This window comes from Oryctolagus cuniculus, chromosome 8 (genome assembly GCF_964237555.1).
Source record: "Oryctolagus cuniculus chromosome 8, mOryCun1.1, whole genome shotgun sequence".
Taxonomy (NCBI): Eukaryota; Metazoa; Chordata; class Mammalia; order Lagomorpha; family Leporidae; genus Oryctolagus; species Oryctolagus cuniculus.
Genome location: NC_091439.1, coordinates 78,394,009 through 78,416,823, shown reverse-complemented (window position 1 = coordinate 78,416,823; position 22,815 = coordinate 78,394,009). Strand labels below are relative to the sequence as shown.

Below are 22,815 nucleotides of genomic sequence, written 5' to 3'. Positions count from 1 at the left end.
TGCTTGGGCCCCTGCACCTGCATGGAAGACTAGGAAAAAGTTCCTGACTCCTGGCTTTGGATCTGTGCAGCTCTGGCCATTGCGGCCATTTGGGGAGTGAACCAGTGGAAGGAAGGCCTTTCTTTCTGTCTCTTCCTCTCACTGTAACTCTACCTCTCAAATAAATAAATAAAATCTTTAAAAAATTATATGTGTATATTAATGTTTACGTGAAGCAAATATGGGAAAATGTTAAAAATTGTTAAATCTGTGTATACTCAATGAACTGTTATTTTTAATTTTCTGTACTTAAAATAAAAAGACCAAAGGTTGATCTTTAAGTTATTGCATGACTCAAATAAATATCCTTACAGCAATGGGAAATTTTTCATGGTTTTATCTTATAACTGTATATGTACTGACAATAGCACATGTATAATTATGGTATTTTTATTTACAAAGAGGTTGTTTTAGAATTTATATTCTTCTATGCTCCATCCTCACTTCAATGGTGGTTTTATCTTTCTCAAGCACAAATTTGACTTTATGGTTTATATATGCCATTAATTCATTCATGGCATATATAGACTATACATATATAACTATAAACTATAAATATATATATATAAACTATATATATATATAGAAGGCAATATATATATATATATATATATATAACTATAAAGTGCAAGTCCATTAACATGATTTAAAGGCTCTGTACTACTGGACCACAAACGTTTTTCCCAAGCATTTGATTCTCCCATATTTCTAGGCATGTGTTGACCCTGGATGACTCACCATGTTACAAATGACGTGGTGACAATTCCTATAACACACTTTTGCACCAACACACTCTTTCAGGTCACAGTGCACTTCTCTGTGGTGTGTTCTTGTACATCCTCCTCTTTAATACCTCCAATTGCATCTCTTCAGTAAAGATTTGCCCTCCCATCCAAAATTATGCATGCTGTCTCATCACAAAGCACTTTATCAGCAACTTTCCAAAGGTAGTAGCCCTCTATTTCATGGTGGGAAGCAACTTGTTTCCAAATGCGTTTGATTCTCTGATTAGTTGTAAACTTTAAAACAAGATCACTTCTTCATCTCTGATTTTTCTATACCTGGCATCATGTATATTTTTAAGCCAAGTTGATCAATGCAAGTCATGCTGAATGAATATCTCTTCTTGAATTAACTATAGGAAAAATTTGGGTTTGAAAAAAGTATATGAGTTGGTACAGTTTGTTTGCCTTGGATATTGTTTATATTGAATTTATTGTGAAGGCAATACTCAATTTCATAATACTATTAGAAAATAAGGGTAAACAGCAGCTACAATATTATTTGAAATATTTAAGTCATATCATTCCAAATTGAATGCAACATTGAGTGGTCTTTTACTTCTACGTAAGTGGTATAGTATAGTTTTGGTGACTGAAAAACTGTTTTCAGACAAGATTTGGGTATGGTTTGGGACTTCAAAGGTAGAATCTGAAAAGGCAAAGATTATAATGGAAGATAAACAGGAGGCTAAACACACACAAATGACTGGGCAATTATGAACTAGAGTACACACTCATTAGAAGGGAAATGATGCTAAGAAATGAAAAAGAAAAAATTCTAAGTTATTGGAATTAGATATGGGAATAGGCAGTTTGGCTTTCAGTTGTTTGAGGATTTTTTAAAAGTCTGTATTGTTTTTAATGAGAGAAAGAGAGAGAGAGGGAGAGAGAGAGAGAGAGAGAGAGAGAGAGAGAAATAAGAGTTCCCCCTCTACCAGTTCACTCTGCAAATGCCTACAAAGGTTGGTTGTGGGCCAGGCCGAAGCTTGGAACAGGGAGCCCAATCCAGGGCTCCCATGTGGGTAGCAGGAATCCAATTCCTGAGGCATCACTGCTGCCTCCCAAAGTTTGTGTTAGAAGGAAGTTGGAAGAGGAGCCAGAGACTAGTATTGTACCCAGTCAGTCCAATATGGAAGGTAGGCTGGACTAAAATGCTCACTCCCATATTTGGGGGTATTTAAGTCTTAATTTGTGCAACTTAGCCTCACATTGAAAATTTATAAACTCTATTGAGATAATGTGTCATTATTGGAATCCATCAGGTTTGCTTTTTATAACTGCTTTGATAAGAATTTATGGATATCCTCTAAGAGCAACTGGATTTATGAATCTAGTTTGAATAACAAAATGATTGTATCCTAGGCAAGTATAATTGCTTTTTACTTATGACTTGACTGTGATTACTATTCATATAAAATTATTCCCATCAATTACAAGCCACTTAATTTTCCTACAATTTCCCATACTAGCTGCAAGTAGCTAACAAGTAAATTTGATTTGATTAACTATATCAATCAAACAAAGGGGTTTTCAGCAAAACACCAGGCATATTTGAAGCTATAAGTGGGTGAGAAAGAAGTCAAACACTATTTAACAAGCTTTAGATACAAGAGGAAGCTAAAAGTAGGAAGTGTGAGAGCACCATTTGGACAGGGGTTGGCATTACATTTTATGGTTTCTCACGTAATTTGTGAAGAACTAAACACAAAAGTAAATGTTTAATTTGCTATAATTAGGGGCCGGTGCTGTGGCCTATGGGTTAGGTCTTCGACTGTGGCACTGGCATCCCATTTGGTCACTGATTCAGGTCCCAGCTGGTGTGCCTGGGAAAGCAGCAGAAGATGGCCCAGTTCTTGGGCCCCTGAACCCACATGGGAGACCTAGAAGATGCTCCTGGCTCCTGGCTGTGGATCCACTTAGCTCTGGCCATTGTGGCATTTGGGGATGAACCAGCGGATGGAAAATCTCTTTCCTGTGTCTCCCACTCTCTGTCTGTAACTCTGCCTTTCAAATAAACAAATAAATCTTTAAATTTTTTTAAAAAATTGTTATAATTCTTATATATCCAGAACAGCCCTCTGCACATAATGCTATACTAATTTCAAAGCTACTGTCCTTAATAACAATGCCTCTCAAACTCTAATGCACATGTGAGTTACCTATGGATTTTTTAAAAAAGATTTATTTATTTATTTGAAAGAATTAGAGAGAGGAGAGGTAGAGAGAGAGAGAGAGGGAGGGAGAGAGAGAGAGGGAGGAGAGAGGTCTTCCATCTGATGGTTCACTCCCAAATTGGCTGCAATGGCTGGAGCTGCACCGATCCAAAGCCAGGAGCCAGGAGCTTCCTCCGGGTCTCCCACATGGGTGAGGGGCCCAAGGACTTGGGCCATCTTGTACTGCTTTCCCAGGCCACAGCAGAGAGCTGGATAGGAAGTGGAGCAGCAGGGACTCAAACTGACGCCCATATGGGATGCCGGCGCTTCAGGCCAGGGCGTTAATCCACTGCGCCACTGCGCTGGCCCCATCCTATGATTTTTTAAAACTCACAGATTCTGATTATCTAAGGATCCCAAGGAGTTGCATTACCAGCATGTTTTCACATCATGGCTGCAAGGGCAGGGAACAATCCTGGGTGGGGTCTTTGAGTATCACTGCTCTGTGTAATGGAGTATATTAATGCTAGATGTTTATCTCATTTTGGGGAACATTATCATTTATGAGAGACAAGATCTGGACCCTGAGGGGCTGTGGATATCCCGTGTGGGTGTTGGTTTGAGTCCCGGCTATTCCACTTCTGATCCAGTTCCTTGCTAATGGCCTGGGAAAAGCAGCAGAAGATGGCCCAAGTGTTTGGGCCCCTGCTACCCACCCACATGGGAAACCTGATGAAGATTCTGGCTCCTGGCTTTGGCTTGGTCCAGCACAGGCTGTTGCAGCCATCTGGAATCAGCAGACGGAAGAGCGCTTTCTCTCTCTGTCTCTCCCTCTCTCTCTGGACTCTGAATTTCAAAATAAATAACTCTCAAAAATAATTTGGATCTGAGACTGACTGAACATCCCCTCTTCAGTCATGCATTGCTTTGCAGTACTACTCTTAGAACCGGCAAGTGGAGGCCTGGTTCCAGTCCTGTATCTGAGAGCTTTGCTTTTCGGAGTGCTTTCTTTGAAATTTTCCAAGTTCCCTTCCACTGCCAGCCCTGTTTCTCCCCTCTGGGGTGATCTCTTTTTCCAGCCCCACATATAGGGTTGACCAGATGTCTCGAGGAATTCTGTAACTTATGCAGTCATTCTGATGTCTTGCATCCAGGATCCAGTTCTGGGAGGGGATCTTGGTGACCAGATTGGTATGCTGGTTAACAGGTATTTCTTAAAAAAAAAAAAAAAGATTTATTTATTTGAAATGCAAAGTGACAGAGATGGGGAAAAAGAGAGAGAGAGATCTTCTATTTACTGGTTCACTCCCCAAATGCCCACAACAGCCAAGTCTTGGTCAGGGCATTGCCAGGAGCCAGGAACTCCATTCAGGTCTCCCACAAGGGTGCAGGGACCCAAGCACTTGGGCCACCATCTGCTGCCTTCCCAGGCACACTAGCAGGAAGCTGTATCAGAAGCAGAGTATCCAGGGCTTGAACTTGCACTCCAATAGGGGATGTAGATGAAGCTCCTGGCTCCTGGTTTCCATCTGGCACAGCCCTGGGTGTTGTGGCCATTTGGGTAATGAACCAGCAGATAAGCGATCTCTCACTCTTTGTCTTTCCCTCTCTTTCAGTAACTCTGCCTTTCAAATAACTAAAATAAATCTGTTTTTTAAAAAAATGGAGTTAAAGTGGAAAGTTCTCTGCTTGGCACTTAACACTGGGATTTATTTTGAAGTGATTTTTTATTCCTTGACATGTGCACCTCATGATATTTTTTAGTTGCTGGTATATAATTACCCAATAAAGTAAAACCAAAATCAAATACGTTCAAGGACTTTTTAAAGTGCAGAACAGATGTTGAGATTTCACAATTGCAAACCTGTGTAAATATTTGGTTCACCAAGTTAGGTAAATAAAATGGCCTCATTATTTACCATTGTGCTGTGAGAAATACTGAATACCATGGGAAAGATATGAGGGAAAAAGTATTCCTTTCCAACTTAAATGCCAATGAGCAAGACAAAAATTTAATTTTCCCACAGAGAAAAAAACTCAGAGCAATATCGAAACTCACTATCAGAGTATCATCACAAAGATTTTGAGGGAGATATTTTGGGAGTGTCTTGTCCAAAATTTTAATGCTCTTACTCTCCCACTTAGCAATTCTATATGTGGTGATTTATTTTATAACGCATTTCCTCAACTTTGCAAACATAAATACAAAAGCACATTCATTTAACTTTCCATGTGACTCAGACACTTAGTTCATTTTGCTGCCACAAAAGTACCACAGACTGCATTAGGAATTATGTATAAATGATATAAATTTATTTCTCATAAATCTCCAGTTTTGAGAAATAAAAAGACAAGAATTTAATCTTGCTTATTTGATTGCTACTAGTGCCAAACTGGTGCTTTAAGAATTGACAGTGCTGAAAAAAGGTGAATGAAAGCTTTGAAGCCCTTAGCTTCTAAACGTAGCTTCACATCATTATCGTGTGCACGTCTGTAGCACACTTCATTTTGTTTTCATTTTGTGGCCAACCACTGCTTCAAATTGAATGTTCTGTATACGACTGATAGCTGCCAAGACACGTTCAGGAAGAAACCTGTAGAAAAGACGAGATGAACACTTCTCAATTTAAAATCCTTGGTACAAGAGTCCTTTATGGTTGTCAGTTAAAATGCTCTGTTATCTGGCTTGCATTTAATTTTCCTCCATTCTTCCTTTGCCTGCCTCTCTCCCTCCTCCATTCCTGCACCGCCCCTGTCTTTTCTCTCTCCCCTCTCTATCACATCTCGTTAAACTGAAAATGAAGACAAATGATAGAGATAGCGCCCATATACTGATTTACTCCCCAAATTCCCGCAGAGGCTGGGGTTTGGCCTGGGACGGAATCTGGGAGCCAGGAACTCAATTCTGGCCTCCTACGTGGGTGGTAAGGATCAAATTATTTGAATCATCATTGCTGCCTCGAAGAATCTGCATTGGCCAGAAGCTGGGGCCAGGAACCAGAGATGGGCATCAACCCCAGGTACTCTGAACTGCTAGAACATACACCTTCTCCTTTTTTTTTTTTTTTTTTGACAGGCAGAGTTAGACAGTGGAGAGACAGAAAGGTCTTCTTTTTCCGTTGGTTCACCCCCCAAATGGCCGCTACGGCTGGCGCGCTGCGCCGATCCGAAGCCAGGAGCCAGGTGCTTCTCCTGGTCTCCCACGTGGGTGCAGGGCCCAAGCACTTGGGCCATCCTCCACTGCACTCCCGGGCCACAGCAGAGAGCTGGACTGGAAGAAGAGCAACCGGGACAGAATCCGGTGCCCTGACCGGGACTAGAAACCCGGGGTGCCGGCGCCACAGGCGGAGGATTAGCCTAGTGAGCCGCGGCGTTGGCCTCCAACTTCCTCTCTTGTATGTAGGTCTTTTTTTATTTTATTTTTTTAAAGATTTCTTTCATGGGGCCAGTGTTGTATAGCAGTTAAGCCACTGCCCACAGCGCCAGCATCCCATGTTGGGGCTGGTTCGAGTCCTGGCTGCTCCACTTCTGGTCTAGCTCCTTGCTAATGGCCTGGGGAAAAGCAGAGGAAGATGGCCCAAGTGCTTGGGCCCCTACCACCCACATGGGAGACCCGGATGGCGTTCCTGGCTTCTGGCTTTGGCCTGACCCAGCTGTGGCCGTTGCGGCCATCTGGTGAGTGAACCAGCAGATGGAAGACCGATCTCTCTCTCTCTCTCTCTCTCTCTCTCTCTCTTTTCTCTCTCCTGTCTCTCCTTTTTTCTCTCTATATATGACTTTACCTTCAGTCAGGCCAAAGCCAGGAGCCAGAAGCTTTATCTGGTCTCCCACGTGGGTGCAGGGGCCCAAGGACTTGCACCATCTTTCACTGCTATCTCAGGCACATTAACAGGCAGTTGGATCAGAATAGGAGCAACCAGGGCTTGAATCTTCACCGACATGGGATGCTTGCATTGCAGGCAACAGCTTAACCTAAATTATGTCTCATCACCGCCCCATGTATGTGTCAAAATAAATGCAAATATATGGAAAACACTGACATATATCCACTCTTCTCACCCTGTCAATTTGTATGAGCAAATCATACATGAGGTCATCTATCAGTAATAATCTAAAGCTGAAGCTCTGAGCTCACTGCTGAAATGATCCATCCTGATGCTAAGAGCTCACAAAGCGACACCACCAGAACCCGCTCCGTCATCACTCCACCTCTCCTCAAGTATTTACTGAACATGTAGCACACAGTCTACACAAGGTTAACCAAAGCACTTAAACATAGCTACTGCATTTGAGGAGTTACTGTTCAGCTGAGAGGAGGAACATTTCAAAACGATGACTGACTGTGATGGGCAGGACGTGAGAGGCCAGATGAAAAGGAGAGAGCAGCAGTGACTACAGGGGGCAGAAGTGACATGCTCTGCAAAGTCATGTGGAAAATCATTCAATACTGTTCACTAATGCAGGACTTTCTTCTCTCTCTTGGGGATGGAGTGCTGGAAGATGGGGGCACGCCCAAAGGGGCAGGGGACAGCTGGGATGGCGGAAGGACAAGGCTAAGAAGAGAGCTTGTGGGAGCCTTTTAAAAAGAGTAGCTAGAATGTGGAGTTTATAACATAAGAAAATAAAATCAATGACAACAACAGCAAAAGGCCTGGGAGGGGAGAATGGAAGTGCTCTTAGGTTCCTGGATTATGCATGAAGTGGTATAATAGCATAGGAAAGTAGACAGTGGTGACATAAAGATGCGCATCATGAATCCTAAAGTAACAGTTGATGTGCCAACAAAGGAAATCAAATGAAAACATGAAAATAGTTAACCCACAGAAAGCAGAAAAAGGAAGAAAGAACAGACAGGAACAAATGAAAAACAAGATGATCTTTAAAATATACTGACGTACATACTCATATTAAAGTGCATGGTCTAACCACACCAATTGAAAGGCAGAGATTATCAAATTCGAATTAAAAAAAAAAACACAGAAAAAACAAGGTTCAACTATATACTGCCTTTAAGAAACATACTACAATACACTATTAAGGAAAAAGGTTAAAAATACAAAGATGGAACCAGATATACTAAGATAACAATCTAAAGAAGCTACAGTGACTGTTAATTTCACACAAAAGTAGATTTCTAAGCAAAGACTGCTACTCAGAACAAACTAGATCATTTCAAATTGAAAAAGCAGTACATTCATTCATGGGACCTAATCCTTAATGACATTTTCAATAGCATCAAAACCATAAAATACTTTGGGATAAATCTGACTAAAGACATGCAAGACGACTTGAACATCAAAAAACTATAAAATATTGCTTAAAATTTTTAAAGATAAAAAAGAAAGACATACTGTGTTATTGGATTGAAGAGTTAATATTGTTACTGTATCAAAATTTTCCAAGTTGATCCATGGATTCAGTGCAATCCCAATCAAAATTCCAGAAGACTTTTTAAAAAGAGCCTTTTTTTTAACCAAAACTTTAATCCCAAGGATTCTCACAAAAACATATTACAAATGACAGCATGAAAAAAATAATCTTGCGCAGTAACTCGAAGTTCAGCTCTACAATGTACCCTTAAACTGGCAGGACATTGATATTTTCTGAAATCTCACTTTTCCCAATAAAGACTGTTATATAAACAGCTATGTATTCTATATTGCAATTACATAAGGAACTTATCACCTAGGCAAAGGTAAACTTTCTGGAAACTTACTAGATTCTAGACCAACTAGACAACCTCTGCCCAGGGTAAGACTAGCTGGGTTTTTCCAAAAACCTCTAATCTATATTTAATGGTGCAGCTAAAAAAGAGCCTTTATTATTAACTATTTCATTACATTGTGTTCTTTTTATATGGTCTTTCCTCCCATTAGCATAATCTTGAGCAAAGACTGGGCAAACACGGTAGATGTACTATAGAAAATGAGTAATTTTTTTTTGAAAAAATAAGATAATAACACAGAGTATGTAACTGTTGTCCCCAGAAATGCAATTTTCATGGCAAATTTTAAAACTGACACTCTCCATATAGCAACAGCTCTGTAGGTGTTTTAGTACTTTAAGTGTTCAGTGCTATACTTACTTTTCCAGAATTAGTGAGATATTGATATATGATGGGACAAAAATCATTTTCTTATTGGTAAGTACTCCATCTATTAGACTTCTTGCAACTACATCTGTCTCCAAAACAGGCCATAATCTGTGATTAAAAAGAAAAAAGTTTATCTTTATTTAATTTTTAAAATTTTCTTAATAAAGGTGGGAAAATAACCCATCTTTTACCAAATTTAGAATTACAATTTAGGAGTGGGCTGCATATCACAGTGTTAGGGTTCAAGTCTCAGCTGCTAATGCCTACCCTGGAAGGCAGCAGGTAATTGCTAAAATACTTGGGTTCCTGCTACCTCTGTAGAAGACCCAGGTTGAATCCTAGGCTCAGCCCAAGCTGTTGTGGGCATTTGGGTAGTAAACCAGCAGATGGAAGATTGATTTCTGGCTCTGCTTTTGAAAATTTTGGATTTAAGTTGTTCCAGAATTTGCTGGACAAATGCCACCTTCCCCCATTCCTCACATCCCATGTGGATGTTTTGTTATCATGAGTGTTTCTTAGGTCATTCAGTGAGGATGGTGGAGTGGCATTAGATGGTAAGGAGTGGAGGCATCAGGCAAGAATGAAGAGTGAGCAGGATTAATCAGAGGACAGGAAGGAGACATTTGGCATCTTGAGATCTGTTGGATATAAGGAGAATATTCTATAGCTAAGGATCCTTTCTTTCTTATGGTAGTATTCCATAAAGCTGGATTGTTTTGAGGGTATTTCGTTTTTGAGATTCACCTCTGACTTGCGTATCTTGCAGTTGAATGAGAACTGCAGATAGGCACAGTCTATTATTACAACTGGAGGTGTGCCCTTCCTCATACTGAAGATCGTGTGCCTGTGTGCTGGAGAAATAGTTGTAACCACAAGCCCAGTGTAGAACTGCCCACTGGTGCAAGATCGTGACAGAAAACTAGCACTTGAATTTATCCAGTGAAGGATTTAAGCTGAATCAAAGTTAATATAATTAGGCATGGCTAAACAGTCAGTGGTTAGACAAGTGAAGTCACCAGAGCCTGAGATATGCTGTAGTTTACTGCAGATTGCTAGGTGATTGAGGTGCTGACGGTGTTGACCAGAAAGCCAGCCAAGAGTGCTACAAATCATCTCTTTTCTCAATTATTGGTCCTACCTCTTCTGTTCCTGATTCCACCTGCCTGGACCCATGAACCCAGTCCCCGGGCCAAGCATGACATTAGCATTTCAATGCCTTAGGCCCTGATGAGGAAATTCAGAATCCAGAAACTAACTCCAAATCTTCAACAGTGTCTGAATCTGTCTATTCCTCAGGATGCCTCCAGACACACACTCTTTATCCTTACCCCCCTCTCCTGTTGTACCTTCCCCACCAGGGGCAGGGTCCTCTTGGCAAAGCTCCTTATGCACGAAGCCAAGCCTGAATCTTACCCAGCGGATTTTTGGAGGAGACCAATTTTCTATCTTAAGATGATGACATGGTGTTGTAATGGTACCACAGCATTTACTTAAATACCATATCCTACGTTATTGTTCGATACCATTAAGGACTCCAGGCGTAGGGTGTGTGCCTGGGGGTGGGGAGGTGACCCTGGCTGCAGGGACATCACAGATAACTCAGAGTTTGAATCAATAGTCTCAGAGGAGGCTGAGCTCAGAAGAGAATTTGTTAGTTCTTTTAACAAATATATCTCCTAGTCACAAATTGGTTTCTTTTTTATTTGTTGTTTTCTTTTTGAGGGAGGGAAGAAAGAGGGGAGAGAGAGAGAGAGAGAGAGCAGGTTCTCCCATCTGCTGGTTCGTTCTCCAAATGGCTGCAATGGCTGGAGCTGGACCAATCTGAAGCCTGGAGGCAGGAGCTTCCTCCAGGTCACCGGTGTGGGCACAGAGGCCCAAGCACTTGGGTCATCGTTTGCTGCCTTCCCAGGCCATCAGCAGGGAGCAGGATCAGAAGTGGAGTGGCCGGGACTCAAACCCTCACCCATGTGGGATGCTGATACCTCAGGAGTGGGTGCCTTTACCTACTGTGCCATAGCGCTGGCCCCACAAATTGTTTTCTGATTGGCGAGGTTAGTGTCCCTTGGAATCTTGCAGCATGGCATATACTAGGACTGACGCTCATTTGTGAGGCAGATTGCTGAATTTTAGGGCCCTTGTCCCCTCATTTCTGCTTTTCTCTTCCTCTTTCAGGACCAGTGTCTCCTCTCTTCTCTCAAGGCCACTCTCATCAGAGACCAAGTTCTTGCAGAAATTCACCCTGACTAAGGAGCAAGGGGCTCAATTTACTGCTGCTTGTAGAAACATTTGCCTTTTTAGAGGACAGAGTGGTAGCAATGACCAAAGGCACGTGGTTATATTTAGCATATTAATGTTTTCCAAACTTGCCTCTGGACTCACCTGGTATGTTTTGGAAAAGGAAGCACCTCTGAACATTTGCTCTTCATGGAAGCCTAAGTAGTGATTCTGAGGATCAGGCAAGTGTGCAAAATGTAGACTACTGTACGTTAGCACTGTGGCCAGTGCTGTGGAAGATTTAAAGGGGCGTCTACCCTCACCTTTCCTTAAACTCTAAGGAGGATGAACTACTGCTGGGGGGGGGGGGGCAGATCTTAGACACCATTCATCTTGGGGGCGTGGCTGTCAGCATGGAAGCTGCTGGTTGTTCTTCAGCCCACCTCATGACATGCCCACTCACTTTTGGCATCTGAGTGTGTGCGAACTTTTCCCAGGAAAAATAAGTAACCAGTTGCCTAGCTCCTCAGCAGCAGATTGCTCTCGCCAGTCCCTAATGTGTTTTTCCCCTTTCATTTGGTTTCCAAGTGACAACATAAAGCCAACACAAGCACAAGAACAAGGATCTTTTTTTCCCCTTTTTTTCTGTTCAGTCAGTTGCCCCACCTACAATTTTTTCATATGGTTTTCACAGCAATTTCTTACATCACATTCGCACCATAATTTAATTTTGACCTCACCTCGTGCTTGGGTTTTTGGTGAAGCCCGTATTCACAAAAACTGGACAGAGACATGATGTTTTGATTCCAGTTTTTCCCAAGGTTTCAAGTTCTGATGTCAGAGCTCTGTGAAAGCCAACAGCAGCAAATTTGCTGGAACTGTAAGAGAATTGTATGAAGCATGATTAGCTAAGAAACTGCTGGAACCCAGTCCTCAGCCTTCTGTGAAGGCTGCATTGTTTGGTTTGAAAGAAAGTAAGACCCCCAAATTATCGACTTGTGATTTCCCTTTTCTTTTTTAAGATTTATTTATTTTACTTGAAAGTCATAGTTACAGAGGCGGGGGGAGGGAAAGAGAGAGAGAGAGAGAAAGAGAGAGAGAGAGAGAGAGAGGTCTTCCATCCACTGGTTCACTCTCCAGATGACTATAACGGCCAGAAAATTTTTTCTTTATTTGAATGGGAGACATGGTGTGTGTGTGTGGGAGAGAGTGAGAGAGAATGAATGAATGAGAGAGAGAGAGAGAGAGAGAGAGAGAGAAAGCAAATCTCCCATCTACTGGTTCATTCCCTGATGCCTACAACAGTGAGAGTGGGGTGAGTCCATAGCCAGGAGCTCAGAATTCTATCCAGGTCCTTCAAATAGGTAGTAGGAACCTGCATACTTGAGCCATCACCTGCTGTCACCCAGAATGCCCATTATCAGGAAGCTGGACTCAAAAGTAGAGCCAGGACTCAAACCCAGACACCCCAATATAGGATTCAGGTATCCTAGACAGCATCTTAGCATCTGTGCCAAACAGTCACCCCAGACTAGTGGTTTTTCTGAGAGGATAAATGGTCATTCCTATTCTATGACTGAAGAGAATTCTAAACATACCAAGTTTTTAAAATAGCAATGATAACAAAAGAACAATAATGACTTTATTGGCTGGCTTAATGCTCCCTGTCTCACCTTACACATAATATTGTACTGTCAATCTTCAAACAGTTTTCTAACCAGTTTTTTAATGCTGTTTTTATTTTTTAAAGATAGGAATAAGGAAAAATATATTTGAAATATTATAAAGCTAGTTTTTCTTCTCTCTCTCTTCATTACTGAGTTGACAGTTTCTCTCCTAACACTGGTGGTTCATCTGGCTCCTAAATCTCATCATACGGATTTAAACGCAGACAGAGTGACTATGGGTGTATGGGTGTGTGTGTGTGTGTGTGTGTGTGCAAACTTCAGCACACAACTTACCTTCTTATTTTTCTGATCTTTAAAATGCAGATAATAAAATACAGGCTGCCTTGTGGATTAAATAAAATAGCACACACATAGTAACTTTAGGGCTCTATATAAGTTGTATTTTTGACCCAAGTGACAGTAAGAACAATAAGTTAGTCTAACTGTGTCCTTAAAGGAGAAGGGGGGAAAAAAAGGGGGATTACACATTGGGTTTCTCACATTTCTAAATGTTAGGAAAATAGCAAGTGTTTAATCTGTGAAATTCCCATTTGTGTTGTTAGATGATAGAGGCAACTTAGCCAGCGCTGCGGCTCAATAGGCTAATCCTCCACCTTGCCGCGCCTGCACACCGGGTTCTAGTCCCGGTTGGGGCACCGGATTCTGTCCCGGTTGCCCCTCTTCCAGGCCAGCTCTCTGCTATGGCCAGGGAGTGCAGCGGAGGATGGCCCAAGTCCATGGGCCCTGCACCCCATGGGAGACCAGGATAAGCACCTGGCTCCTGGCTTCGGATCAGCATAGTGCAATGGCTGCAGCGTGCCGGCCACGGCGGCCATTGGAGGGTGAACCAACGGCAAAGGAAGACCTTTCTCTCTGTCTCTCTCTCTCTCACTGTCCACTCTGCCTGTCAAAAAGAAAAAAAAAAAAAGATGATAGAGGCAACTTTAAACAGGTGTTTCACACCCTGACCCACAGTGAGATTTAACTGCATTTGTGACTGCATTCAGCAGCAAGAGTGCCCCATGACTAAATTTAACCTTGAACATATGTATACAAGTCAATAACAAACCAACTAACTGCCCACCCACTGATGCTCAAGTGTTTGCTATGAGGTTGACACAAAGCAGAAATAAGGAAATGAGATACCATTAGAAGAGTTTCCAAAGAAAGGATATTTTGCAAATAGTATATCCTTAGGGCCTACCATCTCTAGTATTCGTATCTTTTAACCCAGTAGAGGCTTTATTCTCTCTCTCTCTGTCTCTCTCTCTCTCTCGCACACAAACAAGCACACACAAGCACACACACACACATACATGCACACAGACTTTCATGGCATGCATATGCTGGAAAATGTTTGGATCCCAGGGCCCACTCTAATTGGCTTATCTTAGGTACCCAGACCATGATGCAGCTGTGTGTTCTTTTTAACTTCTCTGTATTTTGCTTCTGTGGGCTTCCTGTTTCTCGTCCTCCCATCCCAAAACCTTTTGTTTAAGGAAGACAAACTTCAGGAATTTCATAAGGACAACTTCAGGAACATAGCAATTCTTCCCACTGTACCCACCGTTCCACCTATACTCCCTCCCGTCATCCTACCCCTCTCCTATTCCTATTTCTTTTGTCAACATTCACTCATTCCAGGTTACAATAGAAATACATTCGGCATTACTGTTTTGTTTCATTGCTCTATAGAAGAATTTTCAGAAATATAAAACTATTTGAAACTTAATGGGATTCAACATCCTTGTTTTAGGAGAAGTCATTTTTGAAAATGTATTCTAGGATCCGGCACTGTGGCGTAGGAGGTAAAGCCACCGCCTGCAGTGCAGGCATCCCATATGGACACCGGTTTGAGTCCTGGCTACTCCACTTCTGATCCAACTCTCTGCTATGGCCTGGGAAAGCAGTAGAAGATGGCCCAAGTCCTTTGGCCCCTGCACCCATGCAGGAGACCTGGAAGAAGCTCCTGGTTCCTGGCTTCGGATCAGCCCAGCTCCAGCCATTGTGGCCATTTGGGGAGTGAACCAGTGGATGGAAGACCTCTTTTTCTCTCTCTCTGCCTCTCTCTGTGTAACTCTGACTTCCAAATAAATAATAAAGCTTTTAAAAAATGTATTCCAACTGTTATAAATATTCCATAAAGCCAAATTACTGTTATTTTTGCTTCTGAAGTCTAACAATCCCAAATAAGTACAAAAATACATAGTATTTCTGGCAAGGCTTACCAATAAGGAATGAGATAAGGAATCACTCCATGGCCACACACTGATGCCACTGTGACAATGTGGCCATGGTTTCTCTTCATCATTGATGGAAGAAGTGCTTTTGTGATCTGAAAGATCATTGCAGAAAGAAGAGAAACATTGACACAGGCATTAGATTTCCACCTGAGATAACTTTATTAAGACAGAATGATGGTTGAGAGAATTTCACAATAAAATGAAATACTTGCAAACATCTCCCGAATACTTCTATACAAATATACAAATGATAGAAATAAAAAGATAAAAGTTTGGTTTCAGGGGCATTGTTCACTGTGCAGTGTTTGCTGCATGCCATGAACCCATCTTAGTCCTCCTCCTTCCTTCTCTTTTGAATATGTCCTAAAAACAATATTATTAAGGGAGAAATTCAGAATTTTCAGAACTGAAAGAATCCCCTATGATTATCTGATATATACTTGGGTTGAGGCTTCATCATTGTAATTAGAAGATCTGAAATCTTGTGACAGAATCTTGGAATAAGCTAAGACTTTGACACTAACCCACAACAATTATCCTCGCAGGTACACTTGGTATCTCCCTATTGTTAATATCATGGGTTACATGTTGTGTCACAGGAGATAAAAAGTCTTTTTCTTTCCTATTTTGTGAGAAATATAAATCATATTTTATGAGACTTTTATGGACCCATGCTATAGATCCAATATAAAATCATAGATCCAGAATGGTCAACCCAAGCAATCTCCAAAATCCTGACTCACAGAGACTCACAGGATAACACACATTTAGTGTTGCTTTAAATCAGTAAGTGATTCCAAAGCATAGTCACTAATATATGAGGTCTCTACATGTTTGTGACTATGATAACTAATTCAAATTATCATGTGTAAGGAGCAAGGTAAGGTAATAGGACACATTTCTTTTTCTCTTCCCTTTTCCAGAATCCAGATTTTCCTTAAGTTTTATGCAATTTTGAGGCATTTGAATAAATGTTATAAGGAGCTGGCATTTTGGCTCAGTGGATTAAGCTACTGCCTGCAATGCCAGTATCCCATATGAACACTTGTTCAAGTCCCAGCTACTCCACTTCCCAGCCAGCTCCCTGCTAATGCACATGGGAAAGCAGCAGTGGGATGGCCCAGAAGCTTGGGCCTCTGTATCCATGTGAGAGACCCAGATGGAGTTCTAGCCTCCTGGATTTGGCTAACTAAGCCCTGACCATTGAGGTCATTTGGGGAGTGAACCAGCGGATGGAAGATCTTTCTGTCTACCTCTCTCTCTCTGTAACTCTACATTTCAAATAAATAAATCATTTTTAAATGCTCTGTAAAAGGCTTTTGAAATGTATATTTCTGCCCCCCACAAAAGTAACCAATTACAAAGAGGTCTGTATAGCCCTCTAAGTTCCAGCATCTAGAACTTGTCTCAGAGTCCCATCAACTCCCCCACACACCTGAGTAGTTACTTCTGATGTCCTTTGGCGTGAAGTCACCAGTGAATGCACATTGTACATATTTCCTCTAAAGCTTTGAAAAGATGTCCACAACCCATAACAAGAGCCTCTGCAAATATTTGTTGCCAACCTGGAACATAACCAGGCTTTGAGGTAGATCCTGGTGAAGAATTAGACCAAGTGGCTTGCACTCTGGTGTGTTGAGTCCTCTTGAACTGTGTGGCCTTCTGACAGGGACTCCATGGCTCTTTGACTCAAACTTGATGAGTCTTGATTTAAGGCTGACATCTGGCCAGTTTCCCACCAAAAAATATATAAGTTCTATTATGAACTTCCTGTGTCTTAAGAGGTGTCAGACATGCAGAAATCAGAAATGTGTCTGACTCACACTCACCCAAAAATGTCCTAGGATGTTGACTTCGAACGTTTTGGTAATCTCTTCGTCCTTGGTACTAAGAAGATCGGCTGGATATATTGCCCCAGCATTATTCACCACGATGGTTATATCACCTACTTCTTTCTTTACCTTTTAAAATGCAAAGAACACATTGACTGGGTGTGTTACACAAACTGAAAGTTTTGAGGCTGCTATCACCCAGGCATTATATTCTTTATTAAGCAAGATCTCTCAGGGGCCAAGCAGGAAAGAGCTTCTATCTCAGTGATTGCCAAGGAAAAACTGTCATAAAGATGGCTTATTTTTTTTAATTTAACATCTACATTTCAGTACCTAGTACATCATGGATTTTGAAGGCATATCAATAAAGTGAAAACACTTACATTGACCAACTGATATAAAAATTCTGATCAAATATTTCTTAAGTGTTAGTCGAGTAATCTACTATGTACTAGCTATAATGACCTTCATCCAGCTTAACTTCATTGAGCCTTAATTTACTCATCTGTAAAATGATATTAATAAAGTTATTGTAGGGATTCAGTTAAGGAATGTGATGGCTTATAGGAGTCTTTGGATCATTGTACTTAGTATTTACTTGTAGAATATTGCTATAACAATGATAAATATTGTACTTCCCACAGAAGATTAGATTAACACCAAAATATATAAAACTTCACAAAAGAAATATTTAAGTGAAAAAAAATAGGGAATTGCTGCAAAAGTAACCGGACTAAAGGGAAGGTAGAAAGTGAATGATTTCCCCTGCTAATAAATCCTTTGTCAGTCATACTGAACCAGGGCTCAAAGTTCGAATTAGAATGAAATGGAGGGGGCAGGGAGATGGGGTGAGGACGGCACTGTGCCACCATCTCATATGGGCACTGGTTCATATCCCGGCTGCTCCTCCTCTGATCCAGCTCACTGCTTATGGCCTGGGAAAGCAGCAGAAGATGGCCCAAGTGCTTTGGCCACTGCACTCACATGAGAGACCCAGAGGAAGCTCCTGGCTTCAAATCGGCCCAGCTACAGCTGTTACGGCCATTTAGGGAGTGAATCAGCAGCTGGAAGACCTCTCTGTCTTTCCTTCTCTCTGTAACTTTGCCTCTCAAATAAATAAATAAAATCTTTAAAATAAAAAAAAGAATGAAATGGGCAGATTATATGAAAGAACAGTGATGGGCAGAGCTGAGTCTATTTCCTTCCTTGGCCACATACCCACTTCATTTAGCAGCACCTAAAATCTAATTTGACTCAGGCAGTCCTAAAGAACTTTTGTATTTTCCATGTGTGGTGGTGGATATAAAATCTGTGAAGATTTGGGATGCGCAGTCTCACCTGGCTTATGGAACTGTAAATCTCTTCTCTGTTACTGCAGTCCACCACAAATGCATGCACGGTGACCCCAAGTTTTCGGCACTGAGCTGCGGTTTCCTCAACACCTTGCTGTAATTGGAAAAAACAAATTCCGAAAGATTGAAGGAGAAAGCATTTAAAATTCATGAAAAGTTACAATTCATGTCCAGGGGTCAGTGTTGTTAAACCATCGCCAGTGATGCAGGCATCCCATATGGGTGCTGGTTGGAGTCCCAACTGCTCCACTTCTGATCCAGTTCCCTGCTAATGCACCTGGGAAGGCAGAAGATAGCCCCTGCCCTCATGTAGGAGGCCTGGCCCAGCCCCAGCCCTTGCAGCCACCTGGAGAGTGAAGCAGCAGATGGAAGATTCTCTCTCTCTCTCTCTCTCTCTCTCTCTCTCTCTGTAACTCTGCCTTTCAATTAAATAAGTAAACCTTTAGTTTAAAAAGAAGAGCAAATATGTTTGAAATGATTACAAAAAATACAGCTCATGTCCAAAATGCCCCTTTATTTGTAAGAAAATTTCTTCCAAGAGGCTCCTTGTCCAACCTGCAAGGAGATTGTGCCTGGCTTTTCTGTCCTGGAGTGCTCACAGGTGTTAGCCAACACAAGGGATCTCTTCTCTTGGGGTATTGTCAAATGATCCGTCTTAAGAGGAAGCTGTGCAGAGGAAAGCTTTGTTTACCAGTAACAAGTAAAGAAAGGAGTAAGGAGGTACAGTTCCTGAAAAGAAATGGTCTCCTTGAGAAGAAGTTTGCTAGGGCTTTTATAGCAAGAGTTAAGGGGGTTCCTAGTACATAGAAAATGTGGCAGAGGGGCCTTCCTGCTCGCAGTATACATCCCAGTACATTATATTTTCAAAAATCTGACTCAAATTAGTTTCTCGCAGCCTCTATCAGTTCCTTGTCTGTGGTGGTCTGGCTTCTTCTGAGCACGATGTTGCAAGGGAAGCTTTCTGGAACAAAACAAGCTCAAAAGATCATGCACTTAGAAACTGGTACAGATTCTCTGCTGGTGTTCCAGTGTACCCTGTTTGCCTAAATCCTACATCTTTGGCTACAGAGGGTACATCAAAAAAGTCTGTGGGAAATGAAATCAAAAGCTAATATTTACTTATCTCAGTGCAAAATTTTTTTTGAAATCCATGCAGTGTTTTTTATGAATTTTTTGAAGACACTTCTTATGCATGGATTTCAAACATTTTGCACCAAAATAAGCTTGTCTTTTAATCCTATTTCCCACAAACTTTTTGAGGTCCCTTGTGTTGGCATCAAGGCAAAACAACAACAAAAGCCCTCATGTTTTTCCAGTTTATCGTCTTGGTTTGGGGTTCTTCTCCACTACAGAGTTTCTCTACACTCAGCTACTTTTGTAGGCTTGAAGAAGATTCTTGAAAGATGTTGTTGTTGTTGTTGTTGTTGTTCTTCTTCTTCTTTTTTTTATTTGACAGGCAGAGTTAGACAGTGAGAGAGAGAAAAACAGAGAGAAAGGTCTTCCTTCCGTTGGTTCACCCCCGAAATGGCCGCCACGACCAGCACTGCGCTGATCCGAAGCCAGGAGCCAGGTGCTTCCTCCTGGTCTCCCATGCAGGTGCAGGGCTCAAGCACTTGGGCCATCCTCCACTGCCTTCCCAGGCCACAGCAGAGAGCTGGATTGGAAGAGGAACAACTGGGATAGAACCTGGTGCCCATATGGGATGCCAGCGCCACAGGCGGAGGATTAACCAAGTGAACCATGGCGCCGGCTCCTGAAAGATGTTGTTCTTTATGGTGCTATGGAAGGAGATATTTGATCACGGAAAGAAAGGAAAACTCAGTCATCTACATGTATATTTGCTGAGCAGCAAAGACATAAACAGGTACCACTTTGAAGCTTCTGGCGATTTAAAACGGTCTGCTGTGAGCTGCCACATTTTGCCAATTTGTCCCTCTAGGAGGGAAGAGGAATAAGAGGAAAAATGATCATTATTTGAGAAAACTTTTCATAGGGAGAGTATGTCTCTGCTTCAGGGACTATAATAGTTTACTCTTCATGTGCATGAAGTGAAAATGGGCAAGGTTTGTGTACCAACCTTACACACAATTGTAGGACAGGGGGACAAAGCAACTTCCTTTTAGCATAAGACCTCTTTCCTAACATAAAATTGTCCTAATGATTCCTTCCCCTGATTCACTGCCCACATTCAAGGGAGTCAGGGACAGTCCAGTCTCACATGTAGGTGGCAGGACCCATCCACTTAAGCCATAACCTGCTGCCTCCCAGCCGGTACCTTAGCTAAGTGCTTGGCTTAGTGGTTAAGCTGCTGGTTGGGACACCCACATTCCATATCAGAGTGCCTGGGATGAACTCCCAGCCCATCCCCAATTCCAGCTTTCTGCTAATGTGCACCTGGGAGGCAGCAGTGACAGCTGATATAATTGAGTCCCTGTCACCTGTATAGGATATCAGATTGAACTTCTATCTCCTAGTTTTGACCATACACAGCCCTGGCTGTCGTGGCCATTGGGGTTGAATCAGCAGATAAAAGCTGTGTGTGTGTGTGTGTGTGTGTGTATGAGAGAGACTGTGCCTTTCAAACCATTAAACCTTAAAAAAAAAAAAACAAAAAACAAAAAACAAAAAACTGAGGCTGAGCCAAATTATGTGACCTGCCCAATTCAAGCAGCTTGGAAATAACCAGGACCCTGAGTCTTTATCAACCTGTATACCATGGCATAAAAATCCCTGCTTAGCTTTCAGTTACATTCTCATCACCTAGCCAACTTGATGCATATGTAAAGCTAATATCAAATTTTGAAAAAGAAAAATATAAGGATAAGCAGATGCTAAGTCAAATGTTTAAAATATGTCTAACACTGTGACTTTAAAGATTGGCAGGAGTTGCCGTTACCTTATTAATATCCCATAGAACCAGTCTGCTTTTCCTTTTTGCAAATTCATAGGCAGTCAGCCTGCCTATTCCATGCCCAGCTCCGGTAATGAGAACAATCTCCCCAGCCACAGATTTTCTTCTTCGAGGAATGAAAAACTTCACCAAGGACTCCAAGTAGGAGTAGATGATGATGACCACAAGCAGGAGGATGTCCAAGACGATGTTCATGGCTCTGCCTCTCCTCCTCTGGCTCAGTCCTTGTCTAGTCCCAGGAAAGAGACACCCTCTGCACGGGGCTCCAGGGAAGAGCTGTGTGTGTGGTATTAATGGGACTGCCAGAGATAAGGCAGGTTATGTTCACGTGTCTGATGTGTCTGACACTCCTTTGAAGCAATGCCAAGTGCCAGTCAAGCTTAGCACAGGTCACGGGAACCACAGAGAATGTGCTCTGGACTTCCTTATCCAAGAAGTCGTGTACCATGTTTCAGCATGAAATTTCACCTCTAGAATTAATTCTACAGATATTGCAGCCGTTAATGGCCTATTGATACCTTTCTGTGAAAAAACAAAAAACTTTAAGGACAGATAAGAAAGAATAGATATTCTAAAAGAAACCTAAAATATGGATCAATCAAGCTTAGATATTTGATTTATTTATTCATGAAAGCTCAGCAGCAACATCTTACTTGCTAATCATTTTACATGTGATGCCCATTTCTTGAAAACCTCTTGATGGGGGATATTTTATAGTTAACAGAGCATTCAGTTGCCTTTGTGAACATATTGGAAAGAGCAATAGCCCAGCAGCCACAAGCCTTAAAAATGGTGTAACTTCTTAGTTCTGGCTGCTGTAACAAACACCACACCTGGGGGGCTTATCTCACAGGTCTGGAGGCTGTGAAGTTCAAGGTCAGGATACCAGCCGATAACATGTTTGATGTGCACTGGCTTTCTGGATTATAGACGGTTGTGTTGGTGTTGTAATCTTACATGAATGTGCTTGTAAAAGATAATGTCCTTACAAAAGATACTCTCAGTGCTATCTTTTACAAGGATGTTAATCCCATGGCAAGACTTCATGCTCTAATCAACCCAATACCCCCTTGGGGGTTAGGATTTCAACATTATGAATGTTGACAGCACACATTCAGTCTATAGCAAGTTCCAACAGCCCTAACACCCATGTCATCAATAGATGAACAAACAAAATACACTGTATGCACAGAGTAAAATATCATTCAGCCTTTTATATGGAAAGTCTGATTCATGGCACAAAGTGGATCAGCCTCAAAGACATTAAGTTAATGTGAAATAAGCCAGACACAAAAGCATGAATGTTGCATGTTCCCATTTATCAGAGGTACCTAGCGTAGTCACATACATAGACACAGAAAGCAAAAGGGTGGTGAATGGAGCCTGGGAATAAATAGCATGAGAATTTACTGTTTAATGGATACAGGTTTAAGTGTGTGCTAATCGAAGTACTAGAGATGGATGGTAGTGAGGGTTGCAGATGATGGGAAAGTACTTCACATATAGCAATGATTTAAACAGCAAACTC

At 41.7% G+C, this 22,815-nt stretch overlaps 1 protein-coding gene across 1 annotated transcript; it reads right to left on the bottom strand.

Annotated features, from left to right (window-relative positions):
• Positions 1-5,265: 5,265 nt before the first annotated feature.
• HSD17B13 (hydroxysteroid 17-beta dehydrogenase 13) lies at positions 5,266-21,579 on the bottom strand. Its single transcript, XM_002716970.5, has 7 exons — positions 21,273-21,579; positions 18,363-18,470; positions 17,022-17,153; positions 15,178-15,284; positions 12,023-12,160; positions 9,060-9,176; positions 5,266-5,568 (listed from the first exon to the last, which is right to left on the bottom strand). Exons 1-7 carry the CDS (start codon positions 21,480-21,482, stop codon positions 5,478-5,480), a joined length of 903 nt encoding a protein of 300 aa, XP_002717016.2. The 5' UTR covers positions 21,483-21,579; the 3' UTR covers positions 5,266-5,477.
• Between the last annotated feature and the right edge of the window lie 1,236 nt (positions 21,580-22,815).